Source organism: Myxine glutinosa, chromosome 7 (assembly GCF_964187855.1).
Source record: "Myxine glutinosa chromosome 7, kmMyxGlut1.1, whole genome shotgun sequence".
Classification (NCBI taxonomy): domain Eukaryota; kingdom Metazoa; phylum Chordata; class Myxini; order Myxiniformes; family Myxinidae; genus Myxine; species Myxine glutinosa.
In genome coordinates this window covers 17,652,660-17,674,349 of record NC_136267.1, presented here as the reverse complement: position 1 = coordinate 17,674,349, position 21,690 = coordinate 17,652,660, and the positions used below count along the sequence as shown (strand labels likewise).

At 44.3% G+C, this 21,690-nt stretch overlaps 1 protein-coding gene across 1 annotated transcript in view; it reads left to right on the top strand.

Annotated features, from left to right (window-relative positions):
* Positions 1–21,690, top strand: part of GRIK5 (glutamate ionotropic receptor kainate type subunit 5) — a 516,667-nt gene that overhangs the window by 93,609 nt on the left and 401,368 nt on the right. The window contains exon 4 of the mRNA XM_078782648.1: positions 7,979–8,076. Within this exon, the coding sequence (XP_078638774.1) occupies positions 7,979–8,076 (98 nt within the window). The remainder of the gene's footprint in view (positions 1–7,978; positions 8,077–21,690) is intronic.

Genomic DNA, 21,690 nt, shown 5'->3' with positions numbered 1-21,690 from the left:
ATTCCCCAAGGCGTTTTTCCTGCAGTGAAAACGTGTATAAATAGCTTATAGTTATAATGGGGTTTCTGTGGGAGCAAAGGCTTCCACAGGAAGTAAAAATACGAGTACCCCACTGCAAAGCCGCAATGAGCCGGCGAGGCCAAAGCCTCTTGCTACTATTTTACCCATCACGATGGCATCAGTAGGTTAGGTAGTTGGTAGTAGGTAGGTGTAGTAGGTACCGTACCTTGTTCAAAATGACACCATTTGCATGCTGGATGAGATTAAAATTTATTAAATTTTCTTCTTGATTAATTCGGTGAATTCCGTCTCGACTTCGGATATTTTCGGCCGTGAAAAACTATCCCCTACGGCCGCGAGAATTCTAAAAAATAATTCATTAGTCAATTTTAGAATATTTGACGCCGTTTTCACCCTCCGAAATGTGGTAAAAAGCTTTTTTGAAATATTTTTTCAAATGCTCTAATCTCATTGGTTCCGGTGTTTGGTGACGATTTTCCGTGAAGATAACCAGGCCCGTGCGGGCCGAGGTTGGTCTTAAAGTATTTTAATTACAAATTAGAGGTGCATAAGATTGTGAATCAAAAAAAGACGGGTGAAACAAACTCCTATTGAACTTTTTTCAATTTGTTATGCACACTTCTGCATCCGCAAGATGGCGGCCTCCATTGAGTGATTTGGTGCGTCAAAGCTTGCAATTCTCAAAGGATCCAGCAAAATCTGGTTTTTCAACATAATACGTACGCGTTCATTCACAACACCGGCTTCGCCGGCTACTACTACCCGACTGCAAAGCCGCAATGAGCCGGCGGAGCCAAAGCCTCTTGCCACTATTTTACCCATCAGTATGACATCAGTAGGTTAGGTAGTTGGTAGTAGGTTGGTGTAGTAGGTACCGTACCGAGTTCAAAATGACACAATTTGCATTCTGGATGAGATTAAAATTTATTAAATTTTCTTCTTGATTAATTCGGTGAATTCCGTCTCAACTTCGGATATTTCTGACCGTGAAAAACTATCCCCTACGGCCGCGAGATTTCTAAAAAATAATTCTTCGTCAATTTTAGAATATTTGACGCCGTTTTCACCCTCCGAAACGTGGTAATAAGCTTTTTTGAAAATGTTTTTTCAAATGCCCGAATCTCATTGGTTCCGGTGTTTGGTGACGATTTTCGTTGAAGACAACCAGGGCCCGGGGAACGAGGTTGGTCTTAAAGTATTTTAATTACAAATTAGAGGTGCATAAGATTGTGAATCAAAAAAAGACGGGTGAAACAAACTCCTATTGAACTTTTTTCAATTTGTTATGCACACTTCTGCATCCGCAAGATGGCGGCCTCCATTGAGCGATTTGGTGCGTCAAAGCTTCGAAATTCTCAAGGGATCCAGCAAAATCTGGCTTTTCAACATAATACGTACGCGTTCATTCACAACACCGGCTTCGCCGGCTATTATAAACCACAAACACGTATGCTTAGCTTTTTAAACAGTCGCTAATGCTCTTTATAACACTAAATGAAGAAATTTGGAGGAATCCCGACATCCGTGAAGTAAGGGTTACTTACAGAACTGAGCGAAGATATACTGTACTCTATATAACCCACAAATGTTGGATTAATAACATGGCTCTTTCTGCCGCTACCATGGCGATTTGTCTAGCGAACCTTTGAAACTCAATCCTGCTGTTTCATACGAAACTGAAAGGGAGAAGCTCGGGTTGTGCTCCTTTACAAAGCAGCTAGCTAGCGCTTGCCAAGCCAGCCGTTCCTTAACGGTTTTGAATGGAGTGCTTGCTCGAATGCTTAAACCACTTGGCGATCTCTTCACAAGAAACTTGGTAAATGAACACACCCAATGTTCTTGAGACCCGACCATAGATCTACTGTAATCTGTATATCCCAAAGAGGAATTACCCTTCCTGCCCCTCCCGGAGTCTGCGGGTGCACCCGTTATTTTAAACATCTCGATCAGATCCCCTCCCAATCCCATCCTTTCCGAAATATGAAGTCCCATCTCCTTCCCATCTCATCCCATCTCCTGTTAACTCTACCTCTTAAGATTTATAATCGATCCTCTACAAATCCAACCTAAAACCTAGTTTTCTTTACCTGTAGCTACCTGGTACTGTCCTGTCTGCTCATCGCCTATATATATATATATATATATATATTATCACCCCCAGATCCTTTATTCTGTGTCACAGGCTCCTTGTGCTCTGTAACCCCCATTTTTATTATTCTTACCCATCCCCAGCACCTTACACTTGTTTAAACTGCATTTGCCAATCTTTAGTCCGGGGAACGAGGTTGGTCTTAAAGTATTTTAATTACAAATTAGAGGTGCATAATCTATGAAGGTATCTAAACTTTCCTGAACCTGACAAACCCCCTCTCTGTTATCTACCTCACCTCCAATCTTGGTGTCATGTGCAAATTTGTAAGGCCTACTCTTCACCCCACTGTCCAAATCATTGATGTAAATTATGAGTAATAATGGTCCCAGTGCTGATCCCTGAGGTCCCCACTACTTACATCCTCCCACTAAGAACCTCTGTTTACTTCCCATCACAAAGCCAGTTTCCAATCCAGTTGGGTATGCGGGTATGGGGGTGTCTTCTGATACCTCAGGGATATGGATGCCCCTGCCTTGCGTAACCCCAGGTCACCTGTGGGCAAGGTGTAGTACCAGTCAGCCCCCCTTGCCAGGGTAAAGGTCCGCAGCCATGCGGTTTAAAAGGCAGATGGCTCTGCACATCTGGTGGATGAGAATCCAGTCGACTCCAACAGCACGGGTGGAAGAGAGGGTGAATTCCCCAACGGCCAACAGAGAGACGGAGAGGAGTGGCAACCCCTTGTCTTTACCACACACTTACCCATCTGTACCAACCATAGAAAGGCAATATGATGGCAAACACCATCATTGCCCGAGTAGACTCGACATCATCATCAATCCAGTTAGTCACCCGATCAGCCACTCCGCCATTGGAAGTTCCCCTCACTATATTCCTGTGTAAATGTAGAAGCAACAAAAAAGGAAAAAGAAACCTATTTAATGAGCCTGCCATGTGACCCTCATTGTCCACCAATTCTCCTGTGCTATTTCCTCCATGGGCCTACACTCCTCTTAGCCCTATCATTACCTCTTGTATACTGAAAGAAAGCCTTGCTGGTATGTTTAATACCCTTGGTGATGTCCTTTTCCTATTCCCTTTTGGCCTGCACAGTTATTTTTTTCTTCTCGTCTCCATTTCCTTCCATACTGGCTTGTCGGACTGGTCTTTTTTTTTTTTTTTTTCATACTTCTGCTCAAGGTATTCTCCAGTATCAGTGCGCACTTGTCCCATCGCCCGGGAAGCTTTTTCCATGTTTTCAGTGTACAATTATTTGGGACGTCACATATAGACTGCGGAACATCCTTCTTATTGGCCTTGTCCATCAAAAGCCACTTGTTCTCAAGGTGCTCTTTAATATAGATGACCTTCATGGTGAGGGATATCACCACGCTGCGCGTCCAGTCGATTGGAAGCTTCAACAGGGTTGATGTTTTCATGGAACAGAAATTTCGTAATTGTTTGTTGCTCCGCCATCTTTGATTGCTCAGTCGTCACCATCTTGAGCGCGCGCATTAAAGCGGTAAACAAGCAGCTACGGGAATTGGTCACCAAGACTATAAAGAGAAATTGCCTTATAAATTATAAATCTGCAAACGTCACTTTGCCTTTTCATAAATAAAAGCTTAAATCAAATTCCAGCAGCTTTGTTATTTTACACCAATGGTGGAATGATCTGCTCAAGTCTTTTATTTTTAATCATAGAAACCAATACAAACAACATTATTTATTACAACATTATTATTATTTAAATCCTGGCCTCGATGGGGACGATATCGTCTGTGACTGGGGCCTTCAACATAAAACAACAACAACAATCACAACAAATACAAACAACATTATTATTATTTAAATCCTGGCCTCGATGGGGACGATATCGTCTGTGACTGGGGCCTTCAACATAAAACAACAACAACAACAATCACAACATATACAAACAACATTATTATTATTTAAATCCTGGCCTCGATGGGGACGATATCGTCTGTGACTGGAGCCTTCAACATAAAAAACAACAACAATCATAACAACAAATACAAACATTATTTATTACAACATTATTATTATTTAAATCCTGGCCTCGATGGGGACGATATCGTCGGTGACTGGGGCCTTCAACATAAAACAACAACAACAACAATCACAACAAATACAAACAACATTATTATTATTTAAATCCTGGCCTCGATGGGGACTATATCGTCTGTGACTGGAGCCTTCAACATAAAAAAAACAACAATCACAACAACAAATACAAACAACATTATTTATTACAACATTATTATTAGCCGGCGAAGCCGGTGTTGTGAATGAACGCGTACGTATTATGTTGAAAAGCCAGATTTTTCTGGATCCCTTGAGAATTTCGAAGCTTTGACGCACCAAATTGCTCAATGGAGGCCGCCATCTTGCGGATGCGGAAGTATGCATAACAAATTGAAAAAAGTTCAATAGGAGTTTGTTTCACCCGTCTTTTTTTGATTCACAATCTTATGCACCTCTAATTTGTAATTAAAATACTTTAAGACCAACCTCGGCCCGCACGGGCCTGGTTATCTTCAACGAAAATCGTCAGCAAACACCGGAACCAATGAGATTCGAGCATTTGAAAAAATATTTAAAAAACCAAATCACTCAATGGAGGTCGCCATCTTGCGGATGCGGAAGTATGCATAAAAAATTGCGAAAAGTTCAATAGGAGTTTGTTTCACCCGTCTTTGTTTGATTCACAATCTTATGCACCTCTAATTTGTAATTAAAATACTTTAAAACCAACCTTGTTCCCCAGGCCCACACGGGCCCTGGTTTTCTTCAACGAAAATCGTCACCAATTACCGGAACCAATGAGATTCGAGCATTTGAAAAAATATTTCAAAAAAGCTTTTCACCACATTTCGGAGGCCAAAAACGGCGTCAAATATTCTAAAATTGACGAAGAATTATTTTTTAGAAATCTCGCGGCCGTCGGGGATAGGTTTTCACGGCCGGAAATATCCGAAGTTGAGACGGAATTCACCGAATTAATCAAGAAGTAAATTTTATCAATTTTAATCTCATCCAGAATGCAAATGGTGTCATTTTAGGTCTGAATTTGCGAAATTTTGTGAGCTGACCAATCAGGGATCAGCTTAAGTCAGCCAATCAGCGCCATCGACACGGTTTGATTAACGACAGTCACACATTGCCGTTGAAACGGCGCTATCGTCTCATCTGTCGGCACTGATCTTACTGCAAGCTAACTTCTGGTGGTGGAAGCCGCCGTGCCCCGAGAGAACCAGCCCTGACAGCGACTGAAGTTAGAAGACGACACACATACTGTGAAAACGAATGTTAAGCCCAGTTAAAATTTCTTAAAATAGGCCTTAAGCTAGCACATCGTATAGTTACTTCCTTAAGCTTCTTGTGACATTTATTGTATGTAGGTATTGGGGAGGACTGTCTGCTCTTCTCTTTTACCAAATCTTACCAGGTACGGTACCTACTACACCTACGTACTAACAACTACCTAACCTACTGATGCCATAGTGATGGGTAAAATAGTGGCAAGAGGCTTTGGCTTCGCCGGCTCATTGCGGCTTTGCAGTCGGGTACTAGTAGCCGGCGAAGCCGGTGTTGTGAATGAACGCGTACGTATTATGTTGAAAAGCCAGATTTTGCTGGATCCCTTGAGAATTTCGAAGCTTCGACGCACCAAATCGCTCAATGGAGGCCGCCATCTTGCGGATGCGGAAGTATGCATTACAAATTGAAAAAAGTTCAATAGGAGTTTGTTTCACTCGTCTTTTTTTGATTCACAATCTTATGCACCTCTAATTTGTAATTAAAATACTTTAAGACCAACCTCGGCCCGCACGGGCCTGGTTATCTTCAATGAAAATCGTCACCAAACACCGGAACCAATGAGATTCGAGCATTTGAAAAAATATTTCAAAAAACCAAATCACTCAATGGAGGCTGCCATCTTCCGGATACGGAAGTTTGCATTAAAAAATTGCGAAAAAGTTCAATAGGAGTTTGTTTCACCCGTCTTTGTTTGATTCACAATCTAATGCACCTCTAATTTGTAATTAAAATACTTTAGGACCAACCTCGTTCCCTGGGCCCACACGGGCCCTGGTTATCTTCAACGAAAATCGTCACCAATTACCGGAACAAATGAGATTCGAGCATTTGAAAAAATATTTCAAAAAAGCTTTTCACCACATTTCGGAGGCTGAAAACGGCGTCAAATGTTCTAAAATTGATGAAGAATTATTTTTTAGAAATCTCGTGGCCTGGGGGGATAGGTTTTCACGGCCGGAAATATCCGACGTTGAGACGGAATTCACCGAATTAATCAAGAAGGAAATTTTTATAAATTTTAATCATCCACAATGCAAATGGTGTCATTTTGAACTAGGTACGGTACCTACTACACCTCCCTACTACCAACTACCTAACCTACTGATGCCATAGTGATGGGTAAAATAGTGGCAAGAGGCTTTGGCTTCGCCGGCTCATTGCGGCTTTGCAGTCGGGTACTAGTATTTACATCCTGGCTTCGATGGGGACTATATCGTCTGTGACTGGAGCCTTCAACATAAAAAAACAAAAACAACAACAACAATCACAATCACAATCACAGCAACAAATACAAACAACATTATTTATTACAACATTATTATTATTTAAATCCTGGCCTCGATGGGGACGATATCGTCTGTGACTGGGGCCTTCAACATAGAACAACAACAGCAACAACAATCACAACAAATACAAACAACATTATTATTATTTAAATCCTGGCCTTGATGGGGACGATATCGTCTGTGACTGGAGCCTTCAACATAAAAAACAACAACAACAACAATCACAATCACAATCACAGCAACAAATACAAACAACATTATTTATTACAACATTATTATTATTTAAATCCAGGTCTCGATGGGGACTATATCGTCTGTGACTGGAGCTTTCAAAATAGAAAAACAACAACAACAATCACAATCGCAATCAGAATCACAATCACAGCAACAAATACAAACAACATTATTTATTACAACATTATTATTATTTAAATCCTGGCCTCGATGGGGACTATATCGTCTGTGACTAGGGCCTTCAACATAAAACAACAACAACAACAATCACAACAAATACAAACAACATTATTTATTACAACATTATTATTATTTAAATCCTGGCCTTGATGGGGTACTATATCGTCTGTAACTGCAGCCTTCAACATAAAAAAACAACAACAACAATCACGATCACAACAACAAATACAAACAACATTATTATTATTTAAATCCTGGCATCAGTGGGGACTATATCGTCCATGACTGGAGCCTTCAACATAAAAAACAACAACAACAACAACAAATCACAATCAAAACAACAAATCCTCCTTCCTTCCAGGTCTTCAAGACAGCTGTTCACCACCATATCAGATCGTCCTCAATCCCAAACCATGATCTTTTATATTCTCGTTAATCCTCAAACCCACCCCAATTCCTCCTTCCAAATTTCCAGTTTTCCCTCCTGAGATTTTCCTGCTGGATCCATCTTGACCTTTCCTGGCCCCATTAATCCCCACACCAATTGTTTTTCTGCCTCCCTCCATCTTGTCCTTCAAGTCTACTGTTGGTGTTTCCTTGCTCTCTCAACTGTTCCTTTTGTCCATTGTTAAAAATCTCATTCATTATCTTGCCTTTTTATGTTTTTCTAATATAACGCTTTATTTTAAATCAATAACGCTTTTCTAATAAATATGTTTGAAATGAGTTCTACCTGATGCTGAATGAAGGCAAATGTAGATGGAGTATTTGTTTCAATGGTGGTTAAAACACTAAGCACAGCTAAGTGTGTGCACTGTTTGCGCAGTTTGCCAAGTCTTGCCGAAAGGAGTGGCGGCCATTTTGGGGCCTTCGTCAAGTCCCGCTTCTGCCGCCATCATCAGCCACGTGTGTGGGGAGAAGGAGGTAATGGAGCAAGATTATTCCACTGTAAATATAAGCATTACACCACTTGTTATATAATGGTATCATTTCACAGCCACAAAATTATTAATAAATGGGCTGAGTGATCTATAATGATCTGGACGTGTTTAGAATGATCTAGTACCCGCCTCCCCTTCCAAGTGTCTGTATCTATGGCCTGCCTTTTCTCCCTTCTCTACGTTCTTGAACCTTCCGCCATTTCAATCTGTCCTTATATGGCCTGCTTAAGCCTGGTGTTGGCTTAGCGGTTAGGGTGCTTGCTTGGGATCCCAGGATCCTGGGTTTGAATCCCGGTCGATCGCTGAATTAACGCCAGGGGGTTGACTCAGCCTGTCATGCTTCCGAGGTCGGCAAATTGAGTACCAGTTCACTGGTAATTCCCTGTGTGTCGCAAGAGGCGACTAACAGGGTTGGCGGCAGGAAGGGCATCCGGCCATAAAACATTGCTTCAAAAAGGGGACCACGGTGCCCGAAAAAGGCCAACCCCTGCTCTGTGGGGAAAAATGGCCTCCAAAGGTGGTTCTTATATGGCCTCCTTGAGTTTATAGCCAATCGGCGTGGCCATCATTAAGTCAGCATGAGGACATGAGACATGACAGAAGATGTGACCATATAGGGACATCTGGCACACTAAGGGCAAACGGACCACCCGTGCTCTGGGATTTCTCAGGTCATCATTCATCGCCTGAAAGACCGCGTTGGTCAATAGGCGCCTGCCATGGATAGTCCAACACTCTCCGCGGGACATGATTTATGCCCACACACTCTACTTGTTCTCACTCTTGCTTCTGAGTTTCTTCTGCTGGTGGTTGGTTGCTGGCTCTTCTGCCGCTCACCTGCCCACTGTTCCAATGGTTCATGGTGCACTTACAACCTGGTCAGATCTGCACGCAACGTGCCACTGGGACATTCCGGCACTGATCTTCTTTGCAACTGAATGATAGACCATGCCGCACGTGTGATCAAACACGCATGGAGCAGGTTTCCCTTTTTTCCTTGTCTCGTCTATTCTTTCTCTGTCCCATGTGCCCCGAGTGAATGTGACACGTTTTTTCTTTGAGCCGTCGAGGTCCTGCGGGAATTCTGAGTTATTAGGTCATCTCATCTCGATTCTCGAAGACATGACATTATAAAATGGGTCGTGATGTCCGGATGGATGTCTGTCCGTCCGTCTGTTTTGCCATTTGTGCTACTCACCCATTATCACCCAGCTGATCGTTCTGAAAATTGACAAATTGATACAAGAGAGTAGCCCGCACAATCGTTCCTGCTTCAACTTTTCGATGTCGAATCATGGGGGCTCCCAGAGGGGGGTTACCCCCAAACTTTGGATCCCTACGCATCCCTTATTTACCAACTGATTGATATGAAACCTGATACTGCCCTTCTACTCGATGGTCCACAGTATCGCTCAGTCTTGGATTTTTCGATTTCATATCAGGGGGCCACTGAGCATATCAGACGTAGTTCCTCGGGGGGGGGGTCCCCCAAAATTAGCAGAGGTCTGAACTACAACCTCAAGGGATGACCACCAGGTCACTCGGGGCTATGTATTTATTATATAGTCATTTGTTACAGTCAGTAATTCCAACAGTTTAGCCATATTATTATTATTATTATTATTCTTCCCCCAAATCCACCCACCCCCCTTATTTTGTTGCATTATTTTTTACTAGTGGGGTCACCCGTGGGAATCCCACGGGCATGGATGTGTGTGACATTTCGACATATTGAGTTAGATGCTGCACATTCATTTTTACAAAATGGTTACTGGCAAGTCATCAGATCCAGAAATGGTGTGATGAACACAATTTATTTATTTCACATAATATGTGACCCCTCACTCCTCTCCACCTGACACTCTCCTCTCTCCACCTGACACTCTCCTCTCTCCACCTAGCACTCCTCTCCTCTCCAATCCCTCACATTCCTCTCCTTTCCAATCCCTCACCTCTCCAATCCCTCACACTCCTCTCCTCTCCAATCCCTCACACTCCTCTCCAATCGCGCCTCACACTCCCCTCCAATCGCTCCTCACTCTCCTCTCCAATCGCTCCTCACTCGCCTCTCCAATCGCTCCTCACTCGCCTCTCCAATCGCTCCTCACTCGCCTCTCCAATCGGCTTTCCCCGTCTCGTTTCTCTCGTTTTTCTCCCGTCTCGTTCTTTTTCTTGCTCCAAATCGGCCCGTCTCGCCCGTCGGAATCGGAAATCGGCCCGTCTTGCTTTCGTGCTTGCGCGTAAATAAATTGTGTTCATTACACCATTTCTGGATCTGATGACTTGCCAGTAACCATTTTGTAAAAATGAATGTGCAGCATCTAACTCAATATGTCGAAATGTCACACACATCCATGCCCGTGGGATTCCCACGGGTGACCCCGCAAGCTTGCATTGACGTTCGTCGATGGACTCGTTCGCCCGTCTCATTCGTTTTCTTGCTACATCCTGTTCAAGTCTGCGTTCTTCATCGATCGTCTCATTCATTTTGGAAATAGAAGTTTCCACGCAGCGCATGAATTGTCGCGATCCTCAAGAGGAATTTGTCTCGTAATCATCAAATGATAAATGGCAAGTAAATTATATTGTGGAAAATTAAAGATTTCAAATAAACCTATTTAAAGTGTATGCGCACATAACTAATTAAAAAAAACGAAGAAATATCTCTTGGTAATTTCCTGAAACATATTTTACTTCCGGCTAATAATGTTGAATGAAATAAAAGCGAAGAAATATATGTCGGCATCATTGTTGACGTTTTTGTGACGACTGTCATCAAACGAAAAAGTAATAAATCTTAATGGAAAAGCAAAAGCGAATTTTTAATATATATCGACACGTTGCCGTCGGTGTCATGTTGGGCGGTGTATGATACACCATGACGCAATTTTAAAAATTATATCTCTGCATTTTCCCGCGTGTGTGGAATGTTCTCAATTATTGCTGACACCGAGTCCAAAACCATCGATAAAAATGAAATCATATGGTGAGTTAGATTGGAGATAAAGGCGTGAGAGAGACTCGATGGCCTTGAAGTTACAGGCCTTTGAGAATTCATTTCGTTCTATAAACGGCAACTTTCATCGGATTTTCTTCCCGTTTTTTTTCAACCGAGTCTAAAACTATGTTAGCGACTGTGAAAAATGAAATGATATATCGAATTTTTAATATGTATCGACACGTTGCCGTCGGTGTCATGTTGGGCGGTATATGATACACCATGACGCGATTTTAAAAAATATATCTCTGCATTTTCCCGCGTGTGTGGAATGTTCTTAATTATTGCTGACACCGAGTCTAAAACAATCGATAAAAATGAAATCATATGGTGAGTTCGATTGGAGATAAAGGCGTGAGAGAGACTCAATGGCCTTGAAGTTACAGGCGTTTGAGAATTCATTTCGTTCTATAAACGGCAACTTTCATTGGATTTTCTTCCCGTTTTTCTTCAACTGAGTCTAAAACTATGTTAGCGACTGTGAAAAATGAAATGATGTATCGAATTTGATTTGAAATAAAACTGGGAGAGAGAGCAAGACACCACAGGCCTACAAAACAGGCCTCAAAGCTATGTGAGTTAATAAAATGGTGGATATTTGTTTATAATTATATGAAGCCACTCCCAGAATGGGTGGAGCTACTCTGCAAACCGAGTAAGCCACACCCCGGACAGACGCCCAACAGACAGACAGACAGACAGACAGACAGACAGAATCATCTACGGCTATTATAATATAGATTTTACAGGCTCTACAGCTCAAAACTCAAAATTGAGTTGCAAAACACACACACACACACACACACACACACACAGACCAATGCACAAGACACAGCACAGGACATAGACGAGCCAAACACAGCCACTGTGCTTGGGGGAAGTGTCGTCACTTCCTGTGAGACTCTGGGTACCAGTGACATCATAATAATGGCGCCATCTTTCTCACCGCACTCAGTGGGCCATTTCCTAAGAAGGAATTTCCTTCTCCCCATGGATTTCAACTAATGGGGAATGCCAATGGGAACTTATCTTTATCCTTATAATGGGGGAACTTATCCTTTTAAATGCTGAACGTCAGCAAGGAAGCAGAACGTATCATTCTTTAATTCTTTGGTATGACTCGGCCGGAATTTAAACCGCCAATCTCCCAGACTCAGAGCGGACGCTCTAACTATTACATCACCGTGTCTGTAGTTTCTTTAATAAAACATTTCTTGTCAATGAGAATTTGTGTGGTTATCGGGGGCGGGCCCCATAGCGCTTGGGGAGTTTGCAAATTAACTCTTCAGACAGCTAGATTGAGTTCAGGCTGAAGTGCTTGTCAAATGTATTGCTTGACGAGCAATTTTCGCCATGTTGTGAGGTAGATTCGCTGCTGCCATGTGTTTTTAAATGCCAATTCACACCAAATTAAACCGGCGGATGTGGTAACTTTTTCGATCCCTGGGCCTACTCAGACCCGTTTCCTGACCTTTGACCCGGATGCTAACGGCCGCAGATAACTCTGTGGCACAGACGAGTTGCTAAGCAACCACAGACGATTGTCTGAGACAATCGATTTAAGCAGGTTCCTCACATCCAGATCCCACATTACCTTACCAGTGAATTGGTCCCTCCACAGATAATACCTGTGCCTCTCAGCACCGCTAACAAAAGGCACACATTTACTGCAAATGCCGTGTCGCAAAATAGTCTCACCCCTATACACACACGCCCCATAGACAGTGAACTGTATCATGAAACTACAGACATACAGTAGGTGCCTCATTCACGACGGGATATTAGAAAAGCAAGGGTGATAGACAGAGAGATACAGAAGTTGGCGACCCCTCGCTCACCTGATGTAATCCTGCTGGATTATGTGGTCCCAACATGAAAAGGGGAGGGGAAATAAGGAAGAGAGGGTGGTGATTTAATGCACCAGGTGGAGAGAAATGCGGTGAAGGTGAATGCCTCGTAATGCGGAAATAGTGAATGCAAGTCAGTACTCCTGCCCTGAGAAAGTTAAGGGGGAAACATTGATTGCTCTTTGTGCATTCCAAGTGAATGATTAGAAATATGGATATCAAGATCATGATTGTGCAAGTCAGTATGAAATAACTGGCATGTCCAGGGAAAGAGAGCTGCAGCTTGTTCGCACTTGCTGCATGGCAGGGCCCGTTTGCGCAGCAGCTCACCTTTGCCCGGCTCATTTCTAGAGGACTCCTTCTGGCTCTCTTTGCTAACTTGATGTAGACGACCATGAGCTTCGAAATAGCCGAAGTTGGTCTGAACTGAGCTAGGGCTTGGTCTGGGGTGTGTAGCTCTCCATGCCACCTCCCGGTTGGCATCTCCTTGCAGTCTCCCATTTGCTGCGCTCTTAGCTCCGTGTCTTGGTCAACGGCAGACCCACCCAGATGCGGTCCTTGTTTCTGCTGCCTCGTCTAGCGCTTGCTGTTATCTAGCGCTACTTTGTGCTGATCCTTGTAGCTTTTGCTCTTTATGGTGTTTTTTTTAACTTACTACGATGATGATGGATTTGTACTGTGTGTGTAATGTAAAGCATGTTGGTTGTGTGAATGCATGCGCTGTAAAGAGGTGCGGAGGGGAGAGAGAGAGATAGACGGGGGCTACAAAGGGATTCAAACCTGCCACACAAGCATAACGCATTTCACTGTCCAATGATATAAGGGGAGAGGTAATCTAACGAGACCAAATTACTGTGGTTATATTTAAACTGCAGGGTTCTGTCTGTTATGTGTTGGATGTGACTCCCCGGGGTCTTCCAAAACTGTGTGTGTGTGTGTGTGTGTGTGTGTGTGTGTGTGTGTGTGTGTGTGTGTGTGTGTGTGTGTGTGTGTGTGTGTGTGTAAAAAAAAAAAAAGGAACTGCCTTTAGAGGCCATTTTTCCCCGCAGAGCAGGGGTTGGCCTTTTTTGGGCAACGTGGTCCCCTTTTTGAAGCAATCTTTTATGGCCGGATGCCCTTCTGCCACCATCCCTGTTAGTTGCCTCTTGCAACACACAGGGAATTACCAGTGAACTGATACTCAATTTGCCGACCTCAGAAGGATGACAGGCTGAGTCAACCCTCCTGGTGTTAATTCAGCGATCAACCTGGATTCAAACCCAGGATCCTAGGATCCCAAGCTGGCACCCTAACCATCCGCAACAATTTGTTGCGGTTTTGGAATAAAGGTTAATTCCCCCTCTTAGTTAGTTGCACCACAACATGAAGCCTCGCGATAGTTCAGTTATTTCTTAGTAAATGTAAGCGTGTCTTCCACGCGGATCTCCCGAAGCCCGTTCCCGTTACAAAGGGGGGATTAAGCCCCTTTTTCCCCCTTGGGTCTTCGGTTCCGCGAGACCGAATCGCCACTTCCGGGCAAACGTGAAAAAGGGTATCGGGACAAATTCACACGTACCTTTGGCACCCACGCTGCCCCTAAAGCGGGGATCGAGCCTCGCACAAGCCACTCTTAATCGCGTACGCCCGAGCGGTATGCGTATCACGTGACTCGTGGTGTTACTTTTATTGGAACCAGATTCGAGCGGTTTTATTCGTACCATGCGAAGCCAATGGATGGAAGAGACAGGACGGTGAAATCAGAGGAAGAACACGATTTATTATTATTTACAATGATCCAGAAGGAAAGGGGGACACAGAGCATAGCTTAACCAGTTTAACTTATCCCCAGACAAATGGGCCCACTCACACACACGGGGAGATGGAGGAAGAGAAGTTCGCGCGCCAGGCGCGCTTCGCCGTCAGTCGCCCCGGGGCATCTCACCCGGCGTTGCTCTCCGATGTTCACGGAACGTATCCAGGCGAAGGCAGGCAGGAGGAAATCGCGCGTCTGTGGCCCGGCACGGGTCGTCCTCTCGAGCGCGCGATTAATACAGCGCAGAGTGCAGGGCACGGGGAAAGTTCGTGTACAATCGGCAATTCAATTTGTTCGTCCTGCAGCTCCACTCGCTTTCTCAAGCTCAACCCAACTCACTCTCACGGGGAACTGTAAATCGTCTCACAGGGAACTGTAACTTGCACACGACTCTGACCGACCTGACTCTTTCTCAATTGCCGTCCGAGAACTGCGTTCTGACTCACGCGCGTTCTGCTGCTGTTCTGCTTAATGGGCTCGGGGCAGGACGTTATATGGCACCTCCCCGATCTTACCCGAATGTTCCAAGCCCCGCCTCCTGCCGCAGTGGTAAGCCACTCCCCTCGAGCCCTGATTGGCGGCTCGTTGCTTACCGGCCACTCCCCCTGCAGCTCATCCCTTCAGCCTTGCCAGACTTGCTGAAGGCCTACCACGTGGCATTTCCAGCCCAAACCAAAAGCACCAAAGCAAAGCGGCAAAAGAACACCTAAGCTCACTGGCCTACTCAACGCAAAACTAAACACAGGAAAGGACTACGCTTACATTTACGAAGAAATAACTGAACTATCGCGAGGCTTCATGTTGTGGTGCAACTAACTAAGAGGGAGAATTAACCTTTATTCCAAAACCGCAACAATATATATATGTATGTATATTGTATATATATAAATAAACATATACAGACTTGGCATTTAATATGGAATATTTTTTTGTGGGGGTGAACTTACTTTTCAAGATGTCTTAGAACCAAAAGTTCATTGGAATTATGTTGAAATTATTCTAGATTTTGTTAATGTGACCTTTAAAAGAAACAAAAACCACATTTGACATTTCGAAACAAAGAAATTGATCCTTGAAAGTGATGTAAACTGATATCGAACCCAATTCATGTACAGTACTGTGTTAAACTTCTGTATGTTTTCCAGAAGTGTTTCTTTATTTTGCACATTAAGCAAAAAAATTTTTTAACAAAAACAAAACTTAAACTAGAACGGGCACTCGGTAGAGCGCATACCTTCGCCGCAGCTACTGTTCTGTACTTGGCATGGGAGTCTAGGGAACAGAACAGTGAACAGTTTGGTGCTGATTTCATGCAAATCGGATAAGAATTGACCGAGTTATGACAAATAAAAATACGATTTTGACCTTTTCGTGACCTTGACCTTGACCTTTGACCCGATTGCTCCCAAAATCTAATCAAATGTGTCCCGTATAATAACCAATCATCCCACCAAATTTCATGCAATTCGGTTGAATACTTTTTGAGTTATGCGAATAACATACACACACACACACACACACACACACAGACATACAAATAAATACACAGCGATCAAAACATAACCTTCCGCTTTTGCGAAGGTAATTACGACTGGGATTACGGACAGTAAAATTACAGTTCAGTACTTCGTGTAACCCCCACGAGCATTCAGGAGAGCACGTACATGTCGAGGCATGCTGTTCACGAGATTTGCCAAGGTTTGGACAGGAATCGCTTGCCATGCAGTGACAATAGCCTGCTGCAATTCACGCACAGAGGTCGGCTGCTGGTCCAAGTAGTCGATTTGACGCGTTAATTCTGCCCACAAGTTCTCTGTCGGATTCATATCCGGGGACATGGCAGGCCACTCCATATGCTCTACACCACGGTCAGCAAGAAAGTGTTGGATCATGCGAGCACGATGAGGCCGTGCATTGTCATCTTGGAAGACAAAGTTTCCTCGAAAGGCTGCATGAGCAAATGGAAGCAATGTTTCTTCCAGAATGTCCCTGTACTTGAACTGGTTCAGGTTTCCATTCAGAACAACCAGGTCAGTTTTGCCCCCTGCATGAAAAGCAGCCCAAACGGTCACCCCACCACCTCCAGCTTGGACTCTTGGCACTATACAATCTTTGTTGTAGGCTTCATGCACTTGTCTGCGCACTCGGACGCGGCCATCTTGACGATAGACCAGAAATCTAGACTCCTCACTGAAGATCACGTGATTCCAGTGTCCTGGCTGCCATTGACGGTGCTCTCTGGCCCACTGCAATCGGCGCTGGCGGTGTTGTCTGGTCAGGTGTTGCTTTCTCAGGGGACGCCTGGCACGATAGCCTGCTTGAACCAGTCGTTGGTTGACTAGCCTTCTGGATACAGGCACATTTGTCAGTTGCTGCCACTCAGCCCCAAGCCGATTAGCTGACTTGGTACGGCCATTGCGGACTAACCGGTGCAGCTGGCGATCATCCCTCCTTGTGGTTCTGCGGGGACGTCCTGGCCTCAGTATTGGAGTAGGGACACCCCTCTGAGCATTTCGTTTCAGGATCTTTGACACCTGACCTTGAGTGATGCCATACTGCCGAGCAATAGCACGCTGTTTCATGCCGTAATTTCGTAAAGCCACCACTCCATGACAAACAGCATTGTCGAGTTGACGGACCATCTCCAGAGGAAGCGGCAATAACTTTTGGAGACGTGCAGCAGTTGTTTTCCACTAACACAGAACGCAACAACACTTGTATACCTGACTGTGAAGCCAATCATCAAATGCACCTGTCCGTACATTTTGCCACGCCACCTGTGATATAATCCTGTTGTTGACTTCTTGCTGCGACAGACAATCAGTGACATGGTTCTTTTAACAAATAAATTACCAAAGTGTAAAAGAAACTCACCAGATTGATATACTGAGTTAAGAAAGTAAACCCAAGTCAAGAAAAAATATATATTCCATATTAAATGCCAAGTCTGTATATGTACAGTGCATTCAGAAAGTATTCAGACCCCTTCACTTTTGTCACATTTTGTTATGTTGCAGCCTTATGCTGAAATCGTTTAAATTCATTTTTTCCCTCATCAATCTACACTCAACACCCCATAATGACAAAGAGAAAACAGGATTTTAGAAAGTTTTGCAAATTTATTAAAAAGAAAAAACTGAAATATCACATTGACATAAGTATTCATACCCTTTGCTATGACACTTGAAATTTAGCTCAGGTGTCTCCCATTTCTCTTGATCTTCTTTGAGATGTTTCTACAACTTGATTGGAGTCCACCTGTGGTAAATTCAATGGATTGGACATTATTTGGAAAGGCACACACCTGTCTATATAAGGTCTCACAGCTGACGATGCATATCAGAGCAAAAACGAAGCCATGAGGTCGAAGGAACTGCCTGCAGAGCTCAGAGACAGGATTGTGTCGAGGCACAGATCTAGGGAAGCCTACAAAAAATTTTCTGCTGCATTGAAGGTTCCCAAGAGCACAGTGGCACAGTGGCCTCCATAATTCTTAAATGGAAAAAGTTTCGAACAACCAGGACTTATCTTATAGCTGGCCGCCCGGCCAAACTGAGCAATCGGGGGAGAAGGGCATTAGTAAGAGAGGTGACCAAGAACCCGATGGTCACTGGCTGAGCTCCAGAGATCCTGTGTGGAGATGGGAGAAACTTCCAGAAGGACAGCCATCACTGCAACACTCCACCGATCTGGGCTTTATGGCAGAGTGGTTAGACGGAAGCCTCTCCTCAGTGAAAGACACATAAAAGCCCACTTGGAGTTTGAAAAAAAGCACCGAAAGGACTCTCAGACTGAGAAACAAGATTCTGTGGTTTGATGAAACCAAGATTGAACTGTTTGGCTTCCGTTTGGCCACTCTGTCATTGTCATTATGGGGTATTGAGTGTCATTGTGGGGGTATTGAGTGTAGATTTATGAGGGAAAAAATGAATATAAACGATTTCAGCATCAGGCTGCATCACAACAAAATGTGACAAAAGTGAAGGGGTCTGAATACTTTCTGAATGCACTGTACATATATATGTTTATTTATATATATATATACATACATATATATATTGTTGCGGTTTTTCGAAGCCCGTTCCCATTACAAGGGGGGAGATTAAGCCCCTTTTTCTCTCTGGGTCTTCGAAACCGCAAGACCGAGTCGCCACTTCCGGGCAGACGTGGAAAAGGGTTTCGGGACAATTTCACTCGTACCTTGAGTAGTGAGTACCCACGCCACAGTGGAAGCGGGGATCGAGTCTCGCACGAACCACGCGTAATTGAGTACGCCCGAGCGGAATGCGTACCACGTGACTCGTGCTGTTACCTTTCTATAGAACCCGATTAGAGCGATCTAATTCGTACCATGCGAGACCAATGATGGAAGAGAAAAAACGGTCGAATCAGAAGGAATAACAGGATTTATTTACACTATTTACAGGGATTTGAAGAAGGAAAGGGACACAGGGCAGAACTTAATCAGTCTTACACTTAGGCCCAGACAATGGGCCCACTTACACACACAGGGAGATGGAGGAAGAGGAGTTCGCACGCAAAGCGCGCCTGCTTCGGTCGCTCCGGGAACAGCTCACCCGACGTGGCCCTCTGGCGGTCACAGCACGTATCCCGGGTGAAGGCAGGCAGGAGGGAAAATCCTCGCGGCGCGTATCCAAGCAAAGGCGGGCAGGAGGAAGTATCGCGCGTCTGTGGCCCGGCGTGGGTCATCTTTTACAGCGCGATTAATACTGCGCAGAGCGTGGGGAGCAGGGCAAGTTCGTGTACAACGGGGTTATGCGCATCTCCTTCTCAACTCAACTGAACTCAGCGCGTCTCCTCTGGGATCTGACTGACGTATTCTCACCCGAACTCAACTCCCGTCTCATCTCATAACTGAGGTGGGGGGCTCTGGGCACAGGGTTATATGACCCCGCCCTAGCCCGACTCGAATGTTCCAAACCCCGCCTTTTGCCGCAGTGGTAAGTCACTCCCCTCGAGCCCTGATTGGCGGCTCGCGCTTACCGATGGCTCCTCCTCCGCCTTCCTTCGGTCTTGGTCGACTTGTTCAGGCCTTCCTCGTGGTATTTTGCGCCAAAACCAAAAGCATTGAAGCATCATAAGGGCACCTAATTTCCACTGGTCCACTCAATGCAAAACTAACACAGGAAAAGGACTACGCTTACATTTACTAAGAAATAACTGAACTATCGCGAGGCTACATGTTGTAGTGTAACTAACTAAGAGGGGAAATTAACCTTTATTATAAAACCACAACACCGCAACAATATACAGACTTGGCATTTAATATGGAATATTTTTTTGTGGGGGTGAACCTACTTTTCAAGATGACTTAGAACCAATAGTTCATTGGAATTATGTTGAAATTATTCTAGATTTTGTTAATGTGACCTTTAAAAGAAACAAAAAACACATTTGACATTTCGAAGCAAATAAATTGATCCTTGAAAGTGATGTAAACTGATATCAAACTCAATTCACGGACAGTACTGTGTTAAACTTCTGTACGTTTTCCAGAAGTATCTCTTTATTTTGCACATTAGCCAAATGATGACTGGGATTACGGACAGTAAAATTACAGTTCAGTACTTCGTGTAACCCCCACGAGCATTCAGGAGAGCACGTACACGTCGAGGCATGCTGTTCACGAGATTTGCCAAGGTTTGGACAGGAATCGCTTGCCATGCAGTGACAATAGTCTGCTGCAATTCACGCACAGAGGTAGGTTGCTGGTCCAAGTTGTCGATTTGACACGTTAATTCTGCCCACAAGTTCTCTATCGGATTCATAGCCGGGGACATGGCAGGCCACTCCATATGCTCTACACCACGGTCAGCAAGAAAGTGTTGGATCATGCGAGCATGATGAGGCCGTGCATTGTCATCTTGGAAGACAGTTTCCTCGAAAGGCTGCACGAGCAAATGGAAGCAATGTTTCTTCCAGAATGACCCTGTACTTGAACTGGTTCAGGTTTCCATTCAGAACAACCAGGTCAGTTTTGCCCCCTGCATGAAAAGCAGCCCAAACGGTCACCCCACCACCTCCAGCTTGGATTCTTGGCACTATACAATCTTCGTTGTGGGCTTCATGCACTTGTCTGCGTACTCGGACGCGGCCATCTTGACGATAGATCAGAAATCTAGACTCGTCACTGAAGGTCACGTGATTCCAGTGTCCTGGCTGCCATTGACGGTGCTCTCTGGCCCACTGCAGTCGGCGCTGGCTGTGTTGTCTGGTCAGGCGTGGCTTTCTCAGGGGATGCCTGGCACGATAGCCTGCTTGAACCAGTCGTTAGTTGACTAGCCTTCTGGATACAGGCACATTTGTCAGTTGCTGCCACTCAGCCCTAAGCCGATTAGCTGACTTGGTACGGCCATTGCAGACTAACTGGTGCAGCTGGCGATCATCTCTGCTTGTGGTTCTGTGTGGACGTCCTGGCCTCGGTATTGAAGTAGGGACACCCCTCTGAGCATTTCGTTTCAGGATCTTTGACACCTGACCTTGAGTGATGCCATACTGCCGAGCAATAGCACGCTGTTTCATGCCAGAATTTCGTAAAGCCACCACTCCGTGACAAACAGCATTGTCAAGTTGACGGACCATCTCCAGAGGAAGCGGCAATAACTTTTGTAGACGTTCAGCAGTTGTTTTCCACGAATACAGAACGCAACAACCCTTATATACCCGATTGTGAAGCCAATCGTCAAATGTACCTGTCCTTACATTTTGTCACGCCACCTGTGATATAATCCTGTTATTGACTTCTTGCTGCGAAAGACAATCAGTGACATGGTTCTTTCAACAAAGACATCACTGAAGGGTAAACGAAACTCACCAGATTGATATACTGAGTTCAGAAAGTAAACCCAAGTCAAGAAAAAAAAAAAAATTCCATGTTAAATGCCAAGTCTGTATATATATATATCCATCCTGGGGCGTTCTCATTGTGGCGCCTGTTTC